This window comes from Aquarana catesbeiana, linkage group LG09 (assembly GCF_042186555.1).
Source record: "Aquarana catesbeiana isolate 2022-GZ linkage group LG09, ASM4218655v1, whole genome shotgun sequence".
NCBI lineage: Eukaryota > Metazoa > Chordata > Amphibia > Anura > Ranidae > Aquarana > Aquarana catesbeiana.
In genome coordinates, this window is record NC_133332.1 from 317,367,217 (window position 1) to 317,380,570 (window position 13,354).

The window sequence follows — 13,354 nt, forward strand, 5'->3', positions numbered from 1 at the left end:
AGAGAGGGGGGAGAGAGAGGGGGGGAGAGAGAGAGAGAGAGAGAGAGAGAGGGTGGGGGGGGGAGAGGAGAGAGAGAATAGAGAAAGAGAAAGAGAGAAGAGGGAGAGAGAAGAGGGAGAGAGGAAAGGAGAAAGAAATATAAAAAAAAATAAAGACAGAAAGAAAGGAGAGAAAGAAAAGAGAAGAGAAAGAAAGTGAAAGAGAAAAAAAAAATAAAGAGTGAAAGGAGAGAAAGAAAAGAGAAAGAGAGAGATAGAGAAAGAAAGAGAGAAAGAAAGAGAGAGAGAGAGAGAGAGAGAAGAAAGAAAGAAAGAAAGAAAGAAAGAAAGAAAGAAAGAAAGAAAGAAAGAAAGAAAGAAAGAAAGAAAGAAAGAAAGAAAGAAAGAAAGAAAGAAAGAAAGAAAGAAAGAAAGAAAGAAAGAAAGAAGAGAGAGAACAGGATAGGAAAGGAAAGAGAGAAGGAGATGAAGAGAGAGAAAAAGAAATAGGATAGAAAAAGATAAAGAAAAGAGAGAGAGAAAGAAAGAGAGAGAGAAAGAAAGAGAGAAAGAAAGAAAGAGAGAGAAAGAAAGAAAGAAAGAAAGAAAGAAAGAAAGAAAGAAAGAAAGAAAGAAAGAAAGAAAGAAAGAAAGAAAGAAAGAAAGAAAGAAAGAAAGAAAGAAAGAGAAAGAAAAGCACTGCAACCTGTTCTGACCCTAAACAAAGCCATGTGATCACCTCCAGGACCCTGTATATCAAGCTCTGACACGAGAAAGAAAGAAAAGAAAGAAAGAAAAGAAAAAAAGAAAAGAAAGATAGAGAAAGAAAGAAAGAACCTGACCTTGCTTTTCAAATCTGGCAGTTTGAGCTGCAATCTGACCGTATACTAAAAAACGACATATCATGGGGACCAGTGGCGGCCCGTCCATAGGGGGCGCTCGTGCGCCACCCCCCCAAGCTGAAAAAAAAAAAGTCACTTTAAGAGTGACCGGGCGCCGGACATGCTGCGGTCTATGGGAAGCTTCCCAGCCTGCAATCAGCTGATTGCAAGCTGGGAAGCTGATTTGCCCCTGTTTAGGGCGTGTGCAGGGCGCAAGCTGTGCGCCCGCACACACTCCCATTCTACTTTGATTGGTCAGTATGTCTACAGTAGTGGCTAGGATTGGCACGGCGGGGACCAGAGGAGAGGCACCGGGCGGTACTATTTGCATCACTGTGGGGGACAAGACACCAGAGGAGAGGAGAGTGGGCGGTGCTATATACATCACTTCCTGTTTCTAGGCTCGGATTCTCAGAAAGTGGCGCCATTGAAGAAAAGTCCTGCCGCCCGTCTGCTCCCCTGAGACCTGGGCTGCGGCATATGCTCTAGCCAGTTACCTCCAGCCCCCCCCGCCAGCACCAGCACCACCCCACCCTGGAGCCGAGTCCGCTCTCTCCGCTCTCCAGAGTCCCGCCAGCAGTGCACACTCTCCGATCGGCAACAGCTGTGACCTTCCCGCGCCCCCGATGGCTCCCGTGGCTTCAGTGGTGGTGACTGCTTCTGGACACACAAAGGACAGTCAGTCACCCAGAGACAGGTGAGAGCCTAGGGGCATGAGGGGTGTAGGTGTCCAGGGGGCACGAGGGGTGGTAGGTGCCCAGGGGTCCGGTGGTAGGTGCCCAGGGGGCATGAAAGGTAGTATGTTCCCAGGGCTGGAAGCTAGCAGAGTATAGGGAGTCAGGGCCAGCAAGTGCAATGTTCTGTAGACTTGCCAGCAATGTTCTGCAGATATCCATTATATCGAGCAATGTGCTGCAGAGTTATCATTTTAGCTGCCTGGCTGGTGAGATACTCTGCAGAATACAGTATATCACAATGAGTTTGTTCACATTGCAATGAATGTTCTGTAGATATGCCACTATACAGAGCAATGTTCTGCAGATATGCCACTATACAGAGCAATGTTCTGCAGATATGCCACTATATAGAGCGATGACCTGCAAAAATGCCATTATACAGAGTAATGTTCTGCAGATATGCTATTATAGGGAGCAATGTTCTGTAGACATGTCATTATACGGAGCAATGTTCTGCAGACATGCCATTATACGGAGCAATGTTCTGCAGATCCTTCACGGTATCTGCCTGGCTGATGAGATACTCTGCACCATACAACATATCACAATGAGTCTTCTCATTGCAGTGTTCTTTATATATACCATCATACAGTGCAATGTTGAAGATGAAGATGGCGGATGTAATATATGGGGATAGGGATGACGGGTGTACATAGGTGTGCACAGCCTATTGCATTAGGGTGTGCACCCCAACTCTCAAACACACATGAACGCCACCTGCTGTCACAGAAAGCTCTGGTGGTGGGAGACAGTTGATAGGGAGCATATTACGTTATACCCTAAATACAGGTGTAACGTGTTCCTACTGTTGAACCTAGCCTTTAATATAATGAGGGCATTTACACTGGTCAGTGGCACCCTCAACCACCCACCTGGTGCTGTCCCTGGATAATGCTAATGCACATGGGGTGATTAGGGTGTGCCCTGGCACACCTGGCAAACCCTGTGCGCACGCCTATGCGGGTGTATAATATGGGGACGGGGATAGGGATGATGATTATTGGTGTATAATGTGGGGATGATGACGATGGGTGTATTATACCAATGAGAAATGCTATATACCAGGCTTTGTGAGACATGCTATATACCAGGCTTTGTGAGACATGCTATATACCAGGCTTTGTGAGACATGCTATATACCAGAATTTGTGAGAAATGCTATATACTATACTCTGTGATTCTGGGCTGTATACTCTGCTGCGATTCTGGGCTGTATACTCTGCCGCGATTCTGGGCTGTATACTCTGCTGCGATTCTGGGCTGTATACTCTGCTATGAGTCTGGGCTGTATACTCTGCTGCGAGTCTGGGCTGTACTTTGCTGCGAGTCTGGGCTGTATACTCTACTGCGATTCTGGGCTGTATACTCTGCTGCGAGTCTGGGCTGTATACTCTGCTGCGATTCTGGGCTGTATACTCTGCTGCGAGTCTGGGCTGTATACTCTGCTGCGAGTCTGGGCTGTATACTCTGCTGCGAGTCTGGGCTGTATACTCTGCTGCGAGTCTGGGCTGTATACTCTGCTGCGAGTCTGGGCTGTATACTCTGCTGCGAGTCTGGGCTGTATACTCTGCTGCGAGTCTGGGCTGTATACTCTGCTGCGAGTCTGGGCTGTATACTCTGCTGGAAGTCTGGGCTGTATACTCTGCTGTGATTCTGGGCTGTATACTCTGCTGTGATTCTGGGCTGTATACTCCTGACACTATGGGTGGAAGCAAGTGGAATACAGGAGACGGGGTAGGTGGATGCTATAAGGGGTGGGGCTTATAAGTGGGAGGGATCAAAAAGGAGGGGCGGGTCTGGCACCAACCCCATCCTAAAACTTCACCAGCCGCCACTGATGGGGACCTTGCACCACACAGAGATTGTACAATCAAATCCTAACATAGGTGGTCTGTTTTAGGAAGACAAGGCAATAGTACTTGGAGAAGGGGGGACACGCTGCTTGAGTCTTAGGGAATAGAGGTGATCGGCTTTAACATGGACTTATTTACCTGATACTGAAAAGTCAGCCTTGGGTGGACCCCAATGGGAAGTCCTCCAGGGGTCCATATTTTTAGGTCAAAATGCCTTTGAAGCTCGAGGGTCTATGTTTACCATTTTATCTGTGTGAGGCTGAGTTGGTACGATTTTGCACTATGACAACGTGTGATACCGATACATTTTTTAGTTCAATCTTATTTTATTGAAAGGAACATACAAGGAAATGTATTCCACATAAACACCATTAATAATAGTAGTAGGTGATGACAATAAATCAGTGTATTCGAAGGAAACAGAACGTAGTATCGTACCCAGTTTGTTATGTGTGTAGATAACAAGGAAAAAAAACATTATTTTAAACAACATGTTGAGACATAACAAGGATAATCAAAGAGCCCTCTCCTTGTACGGGAGGGGATTACATGCAAACTTCATGTGTTACTACAATCAAACTTATTCCAGAAACCGGTTATGTTTTAGAGGGTTTGCTTGTGGGGGTCGTATTTTTCATCTGGATTCTGAGGAGCACATTTGTACGAAGAGGAGAAGGATTAGGGGGAAAGTAAGGAAAGCAGAAAGGTTAGGAACAGGAGTCGCTCCAACATGGTCATGAGGTGGCACTGTCTAGGTTGCCCTCTGCCCAGGAGATGGAGTCCGATGAGTAGCGGGAACATGGACCACGAAGTCCAAGTAAGAGAGAACTGATTTTCTTTATTAGATTCCTCAGCCAACAGACGTTCAAGGTCTCTAATGCGGTCCACCTCAATAGCCCACTCCCCCAAGGGAAGGTATACAGTTCTTGACTTCCAATATTTTGGAATCACCATTCTAGCAGCGGCCAAGAAGTGACGTAATACATCTTTTTTAATGGACTTGAGCGTGCCCGGGAGCATGGATAAGAGAGCTATCTCGGGTGTAGGAGAGAGAGCGGTCGCCATCAGTTTGCAGTATAGTAGGAAGATCTGTTGCCAGAATTTCTGTATGGGGGGGCATTCCCACCAAATGTGGAGCATGGTGCCCCTGGAGCTTAGACATCGCCAACAGGTATCCGGCGTTGTCAAGTTGAAGTGATGTATAGTCGAAGGGTATCTATACCACCTCGTCACCAGTTTAAACCCCTTTTCTTGAGTTTTAGTGGCTAGGGAGAGTTTGTGCGTTAGGATAAAGCATTTTTGCCAGTCAATGGGGGGGGGATGGAGTGTTGGAGATCTTTTTCCCAAGCCTTCGTGTAGGGTGGGAGATCAGGGTGAAGAGCATTCAGCAAGAGGGAATAAAGCTGTGATACCACATGCGTTGGAGGATCGGTTTGGAGGAGCATATCCTCGAATCCTGTCAGTTCAGCTAGAATATCTGGTATTGATGGGAAGGTTTGGATATAGGAAGTCAGTTGTTGTTTCTGAAGTCATTGCATAGGGTATCGAGAAAACGATTCGGGGGGGGGGGTATCTGGCATTAGAGTGGGGTCTGCTCGGAGAAACTGGGAAAGCCTCCTATGGTCTTCTTTTCGCCAAGGTCCAAACCTTGTCACGTGCATAGCCGGTGGGAAGGCTGGGGTCCCAAATAGGGGGGTCATAGTCCCCGAAGGATTTGATATGTTACCGTTAGAGATTAAGCGATCCCAAATTTGGATCGTTTGACGGGTGAGGTCACAGAGGGGGTGTGAACCCCTACGAATTGCGGGTGTGGTCCATGGAAGAGCCGAGAGATCAATGGAGTTCATATGGCTTTCCAAGTGAACCCAGAGCTTGGTCGTATGATTATGGAACCAGTCCAGTATGCGAGTAAGTATCGCTGCCTTATTGTACAATGAGGCGTCCGGGGCTCCAGCTCCCCCTCTCACTTTCGGAAGAGATAACGTTCTGTATCTAATTCTAGGACGGGCTGAATTCCAAATGAATTTAGAGAACAGCTGGCGCAATTTCCGAAAATAGGAGTTAGGTATGTATATAGGGATTGTCTGAAATAGGTACAAAAACCGGGGAAGGACATCCATTTTCAAGGGGTTCACCCTACCAAGCCAGGAGAGCCGTTTGAATGTGTAAGTAGACAGATCGGCTTGAGTTCTAAGAAGTAAAGGGGTAAAATTCTTGGAAAAGAGTTGGAATCCACACTCCGGTATTTGAATACCAAGGTATCGGATAGAGGTGGATCCCATTTTAAAGGAAAAGGCAGTAGAGAGTCTGTGTAGGTCCGACTTTGGCAGAGAAATATTGAGAATTTCCGATTTATTGTAGTTTACTTTAAAGTTACTGACTTCCCCAAATCTCTGGAACTCCTGCATCACTGAGGGCAGGGACGAGTGTGGACGTGTCACAAATAGGAGCAGGTCATCTGCAAATAGAGCAAGTTTAGTTTGAGTGGGCCCGACTGTTATTCCGTGCACAGAGGGATTGTTTCGCAGAGCAATAGCTAAATGTTCCATGGTGAGAACATACAGGAGGGGAGACAGAGGGCATCCTTGTCGTGTCCTGTTAGAGATAGATAATGCCTCTGATACATTTTTTATTGTTTATTTACAAAATTTACTTTTTAAGAAAAAATACATTGTAATTTCTTGGGTATAAAAAAGAGACACCACTCTTCAAGGTGACAAGCAAGCTTTGAGAAAGCGGTCCATTGCGGTCTATCGTGACACCCTAATTATGCTTCCATTCATGTAACTTTTGCATTATGACCCCTATCAAAATGTTTTGATTGCTTTAACATCATGCTTTCATGTATTTAAGGACTTAACAGGGTTCCCTTTCAGCAGTTAGGCAAAGTCACTGCATTAGCTAATCTACCCGGCCTGTAGTGCAGGGATTCTCAACCTTATCGAGACCCAGGCCCAGGAAATTCGTCCAAAGCCTTCCATGTCCCATTAATTGAAAAAAAAAAAAAGTTTACACCCTGACAATAAAAGAATGGGAATACAAAATATGTATTGAAATTCTGGAAGACTGTGGAGGGGGGTGGGTGGCATTATGGGGGATAGGGGGCTTAGAAGACTCAGCAGAAGACTTGGTGGCCTTGTACGGATGAGGTTTCTGGAGGATCTGTGGGAAACTGTGAGGGTAGGGGGTCTCTGGAGGGGGCTGGGGGCTTTGCAGAGATGCTGTGGGAGACTGGAGGGTGCTGCAGATGCTGGGGGAGGTTGAAGAGGCAGTGTGGTATACCGCTAGAGGGTAGAATGAGGCGTTGCAGGCTTGGCAGTAGGCTGCAGCGTATTGCAGAAAGCGTGTGAGAATGGAGAGTAGAATGGAAGTGGCACTGTGGGAGGTTGGAGAGTAGTAACAAAGGTTAAGTGGGCGGGAGGGGGCACTTTGAGAGATTGGAGAGTAGAATTGAAAGTTGGGGTACTCTGGGAGGTTGGCGAGTAGTATTGAAGGTTAAGGGGAGGCACAGTGGGAGGTTGGAGAGTAGAATGTAAGGTTGGGGAACTCTGGGAGGTTGGAGAGTAGTAGTGAAGGTTAAGGGGGGGGGCTGTGGGAGGTTGAAGAGTAGAATAGAAGGTTTGGGCACTCGGGGAGGTTGGAGAGTAGCATCAAAGGTTAAGGGGGGACACTTTGGGAGGTTGGAAAGTAGAATTGAAAGTTGGGGCACTGTGGGAGGTTGAAGAGTAGTATTGAAGGTTAAAGGAGTGGGGTCACTGTGAGAGGTTGGAAAGTAGGAAGGAATGTTGGACCACTCTGGGAGGTTGGAGAGTAGTATCGAAGGTAAAGGGAGGACACTGTGGAAGGTTGGAGAGTAGAATGGAAGGTTGGGGCACGCTGGGAGGTTGGAGAGTAGTAGTAGTGAAGGTTAAGGGGGGGGGGGGGGACTGTGGGAGGTTGAAGAGTAGAATAGAAGGTTTGGGCACTCGGGGAGGTTGGAGGGTAGTAACAAAGGTTAAGGGGGGACACTTTGGGAGGTTGGAATGTAGAATTGAAAGTTGGGGCACTGTGGGAGGTTGAAGAGTAGTATCGAAGGTTAAATGAGTGGGGTCACTATGAGAGGTTTTTGGAAAGTAGGAAGAAATGTTGGAGCAATCTGGGAGGTTGGAGAGTAGTATCGAAGGTAAAGGGAGGACACTGTGGAAGGTTGGAGAGTAGAATGGAAGGTTGGGGCACTCTGGGATGTTGGAGAGCAGTTTTGAAGGTTAATGAGGGACATTGTGGGAGGTTGAAGAGTAGAATGGAAGGTTGGGGCACTCTGGGAGGTTGTAAAGTAGTATCAAAGGTTAAGGGGGGACACTGTGGAAGGTTGGAGAGTAGAATGGAAGGTTGGAGCACTCTTGGATATTGGAGAGTAGTATCGAGGATTAAGGGAGGGGGGGCACTGTGGGAGGTTGGAGAGTAAAATGGAAGGTTGGGGCACTCAGGGAAATTGTAGAGTAGTATCGAAGGTTAAGGGAGGACACGGTGGGAGGTTGGAGAGTAGGATGGAAGGTTGGGGCACTGTGGGAGGTTAAAGAGCAGTTTTGAAGGTTAAAGGCGCACACTTTGGGAGGTTGGAGAGTAGAATGGGAGGTTGGGGCACTATGGGAGGTTGGAGAGTAGTTGTGTAGTAGATCCTTTTGTTTTTTTTTCTTTTCTGTCACACACCCAGTCCCCCATTCTGTTTCCGAGCTTCCTCATCCTAGATCCATCGGTGCCGGTTTTCACAGTGCGAGGAGGTGGAGCCAGGAATGGACATTGCACAAACAGTATCATGGGTCGGTGAGCAGAGGGTCGAGAGCCATGGAACAGAGTTCATTTGGTTGGATAAGGCGGCACTGCGGGTTCCACTGGTCCAGCTGTGTACACATATTACAAAGTTATTTTGGATAAAACATACATATGTCCCAATTCTACCTATTGTTTGTGATTTATTTTTTTTGCAATGCTCAGGGTGCTGCTTTTATTTGCAGCGTGCATTTATTTCACCATAGACACATCTAATCACACTCTATGGATAAAAATTTTTCCAGAGATATGTGACAAACATCTTCACAGCTCCAATGTTCTGTGTAATATAATTATTACTTATGGTAATCAGAGCCATCTAGTGGCCACAATCAGTTTTTTTTTTGGTTAAAAAAAATATGTATTATGCATAAAGTTTAACCCCCCCCCACACACACACACACACACACCATTGGTGGTCATTGGTTATTTATATAATCCGACAATCACATGTCGCTTTCTCTCTCTCCTCCATTCACCTACGGCAGGGGTCTCTAAACTTTCTGAAAAAGGGCCAGTTTACTGTCCTTTAGACTTTGAGGGGGCCGGACTGTGTCCAGTGGGAGTAGAAAATGTCTTGGTATCAGTGGAAGGAATAGTGTCCTATCATTGGTATCAGTGGGAGGAATAGCGCCTCGTCATTGGTTTCAGTGGGAGGAATAGTGTCCTATCATTGGTGTCAGTGGGAGGAATAGTGTCCCATCATTGGTATCAGTGGGAATAATAGTGTCCCATCATTGGTATCAGTGGGAGGAATAGTGCCCCATCATTGGTGTCAGTAGGAGGAATAGTGTCCATCATTATCAGTGGGAGGAATAGTGCCCCATCATTGGTATCAGTGGGAGGAATAGTGTCCCATCATTGGTGTCAGTGGGAGGAATAGTGCCCCATCATTGGTATCAGTGGAAGGAATAGTGCCCCATCATTGGTGTCAGTGGGAGGAATAGTGTCTCATCATTATCAGTGGGAGGAATAGTGTCGCATCATTGGTATCAGTGGGAGGAATAGTGCCCCATCATTGGTATCAGTGGGAGGAATAGTGCCCCATCATTGGTATCAGTGGGAATAATAGTGTCCCATCATTGGTATCAGTGGAAGGAATAGAGCCCCATCATTGGTGTCAGTGGGAGGAATAGTGTCCCATCATTGGTGTCAGTGGGAGGAATAGTGTCCCATCATTGGTATCAGTGGGAGGAATAGTGCCCCATCATTGGTATCAGTGGGAGGAATAGTGCCTCGTCATTGGTTTCAGTGGGAGGAATAGTGCCTCGTCATTGGTTTCAGTGGGAGGAATAGTGTCCCGTCATTGGTGTCAGTGGGAGGAATAGTGTCCCGTCATTGGTGTCAGTGGGAGGAATAGTGTCCCATCATTATCAGTGGGAGGAATAGTGCCCCATCATTGGTATCAGTGGGAGAAATAGTGCTCCATTGTTGGGGTCAGTGGGAGGAATAGTGCCTGGTATCCAATCTGGCCCCTGGGCCGCAGTTTGGAGATCACTCACCTAGGGCTATCCTTGAACTCTCGGGAGGAGATCTCTCCACCAGACAGTATCACCTTTGTTTTAGTGTCAGGTCCTGTGGCAGGGTCCCACCCACATATAAATGACCACACCCCTCTTTTAACACACCAGACATTTTTTTAAACCAGCAATCCTGTGCAAATGATCCAGATCTTATTGGTATACCTAAGAAGAAGAAGTTTACTTACTGCCAGCGGCTCGTGTTTTTGGTTTTCTCACTTTGGGGAAGGTGAGGTAGGAATCGTATCCAAACAGGATGGAGGCGAATAGGCCCAATATCTGCAATGATGGGAGTGATTGTTAAATATACCATGGTCATGTGACCACACCGCTTGTATGTTATACTGATTGATAATGAGAGCTCAAGCTGCCAATTCCAACAGCTTTTTGTGGACCCTCTGGAGGGCGTGACTGAATCCATCCCACCCAATCAGAGGGCCTGAGGGGTGTATATGACCCTCCCACCCGGCCAGATTCCTAAATCCCCTCACATAGACATACTACAGGAGATGATCAGAGACTGCAGACATAGTACAGGAGATGATCAGAGACTGCAGACATAGTACAGGAGATGATCAGAGACTGCAGACATAGTACAGGAGATGATCAGAGACTGCAGACATAGAACAGGAGATGATCAGAGACTGCAGACATAATACAGGAGATGATCAGAGACTGCAGACATAGTACAGGAGATGATCAGAGACTGCAGAAATAATAGAGGAGATGATCAGAGACTGCAGACATAATACAGGAGATGATCAGAGACTGCAGACATAGTGCAGGAGATGATCAGAGACTGCAGACATAGAACAGGAGATGATCAGAGACTGCAGACATATTACAGGAGATGGTCAGAGACTGCAGACATAGTACAGGAGATGATCAGAGACTGCAGACATAGTTAAGGAGATGATCAGAGACTGCAGATATATTACAGGAGATGGTCAGAGACTGCAGACATAGTACAGGAGATGATCAGAGACTGCAGACATAATACAGTAGATGATCAGAGACTGCAGACATAGTACAGGAGATCAATGAAGCCTCACCATTGCCCTTGAGATGCAGCCTCCCAAAACACCCCTGCCCATTGCAATGAATGGGCAGCGCTTCCAAAGCCCTGCAACACAGGCGGATTTTACCCCCCTTCTTTGGAGTTAAAAGCGCCCCGCTATCGGCCGAAAAGCCTCGTTTAAACTTGTTACTAATGTAATGTTATCGTATCAGGATTTATAAAATATGCCTTGTTTTGGAGTTGTAATAACAGGACATTTTCAGATCAGATGAAGCCGGACTCTAAATGCGGATCGCTGCAAAACAGCTTTATGGTGACCAATCTCAGCAAGCAAAAGCCATCCGTGGGCACAAACCCAACCTAACACGCCGGAGAATTCAGCCTCATGAACCATCTAAGGAAGCCGGTCTGTTTTCTCTGGTTTATTTATTTATTTATTTATTTATTTGGGGGGGCGGGGGGGTGAATTCCGAATGCACATGTGAAAATTTTAAAGGTAACCAACATCGTAAATTCATATTTTGGACAACCCAAGTACTTACCGCTGCTGCAATACCGGAATTATCATTATACCTTCTGGTCAAAGTCATCAAAGAAAAGACAAAGAACAGACCACAGCCGATGGCGGTCCGAAAGAAATCCTAAAATAGGAAGAATAAATAAAAAAAAAAAGCATTACTATCTGACTTTGGGGTGTGCATTATTAATGCTCTATTGGCACTGTCATTTCTGCTTTTAGCCACTAGGTGGGGCTGTATGCTCTCTTTAGTGAGTTTTATGCAGTTGGAATCTGTAATTGCCTATTTGTTTTCTACTGTTTTGTACATTACAACTTTGCATTCTTTTGTGAGTGTTTATGGAACATGTATGCTTGAATATGTTCAAATAAAACTTTCTTCCGATTTAAAAAAAAAAAAAAAAAAAAAAAAAAAAAACAGAAAATGTTTCTTTGGTAAATAGATCATTAATAGACTGTACAGCCAATTTCTGTATTCACATAGAGCAGAGCATTCAGAGTCCCCATCAGAACACCCCCTCCATTACATCAGGGTCCCCATCAGAGTCTCCTCTACCATCAGGGTCCCCATCAGAGTCTCCCCTTACATCAGGGTCCCCATCAGAGTCTCCCCTCACATCAGGGTCCCCATCAAAGTCTCCCCTACCATCAGGGTCCCCATCAGAGTCTCCCCTTACATCAGGGTCCCCATCAGTCTCCCCTACCACCAGGGTCCCCATCAGAGCCTCCCCTTACATCAGGGTCCCCATCAGAGTCTCCCCTACCATCAGGGTCCCCATCAGAGTCTCCCCTACCACCAGAGTCCCCATCAGAGTCTCCCCTACCATCAGGGTCCCCATCAGAGTCTCCCCTACCACTAGGGTCCCCATCAGAGTCTCCCCTTACATCAGGGTCCCCATCAGAGTCTCCCCTTACATCAGGGTCCCCATCAGAGTCTCCCCTTACATCAGGGTCCCCATCAGAGTCTCCCCTTACATCAGGGTCCCCATCAGAGTCTCCCCTTACATCAGGGTCCCCATCAGAGTCTCCTCCTTACATCAGGGTCCCCATTAGAGTCTCTCCTTACATCAGAGAACCCTTTACACCCCACAGTCTTCATCATAGTCTCCATATCACAAATAAGGAAACCGGCAAGTAGGCGCCACTCACCGTCCAGCCCCAGTGCACATAGGGGAATTCCAGGTCATACTTTGTAGCGAAGATCAGGAAAAGAATGAGGCAATATATGAATTCTGAGATGGAGAAGCCCATGTACCCCGGAGTCCACGAGGCGGCGAAACACACCGTGATCACCAGGCACAGCACCTGCCGAGACAAAACCACGTACAATTCTAGGTTATTGACCCGGAGGCCTAGTGAATCCTGATTATATATACACACAATAGCAAAGCTCCCAACTGTCCCGGATTTCGAGGGACTGTCCCAGATTTCGAGGGACTATCCCTGATTTAGAACAAATCTGTCCCTCTTTCTTCCTCATTCGTCTCTCATTTTGGTCTGATCTATAGAGTTATGTATGAAGTACACTTTTTTATCTTTCAAAAAGTGTTTCTCAGCGCTAAACCTTTCATCTAAATTTCTAAATTGCTGCATTTGCAAATGTCAAAAGCCAATATAAAAGAACAGTAGTGGTAAAAAAAAAATGAACTTAGGGGTTTAACTAATTTTTTTTTTTGGTACAATTCTCCTTTAAGGGGGCGTGGCAGGGGGCGTGGCAGGGGGTGTGTCCTACGCTTACATACTTTTGCTAATAGGTATCCTTCGATCCCATCTCAAAAAGTTGAGAGGTGTGTACAGTCATCCTACTGGGAGGGATCACTGTGACGAACGCGAACGTGTCTAGATCCCTGCCCTCCTCGCTAACTCGTGACAAAGGCTCACACCACGCTGTCACTTACGCAAAAACGCCACTCTCAGCTGCGCCCAGCACTAAGATTTTCCAGCCCCCCCCCCCCCCCGTGCTTCTACTGACTCACCTCTGCGATCGATGAGTCGGAGAACGGATCCGCCGGCGCCGGATGTCCACCATAGAGATTTCCG

General features: G+C 46.6%; 1 protein-coding gene across 1 annotated transcript in view; it reads right to left on the reverse strand.

Moving 5' to 3' along the window:
• Window positions 1–3,756: 3,756 nt before the first annotated feature.
• LOC141108805 (proteolipid protein 2-like) overlaps window positions 3,757–13,354 on the reverse strand; it is a 39,039-nt gene continuing 29,441 nt past the window's right edge. The window contains exons 2-5 of the mRNA XM_073600752.1: window positions 12,464–12,619; window positions 11,340–11,438; window positions 9,968–10,058; window positions 3,757–8,330 (exon numbers count right to left, since the gene is read on the reverse strand). Coding sequence (XP_073456853.1) covers window positions 8,287–8,330; window positions 9,968–10,058; window positions 11,340–11,438; window positions 12,464–12,619 — 390 coding nt within the window. The 3' untranslated portion in view covers window positions 3,757–8,286. The remainder of the gene's footprint in view (window positions 8,331–9,967; window positions 10,059–11,339; window positions 11,439–12,463; window positions 12,620–13,354) is intronic.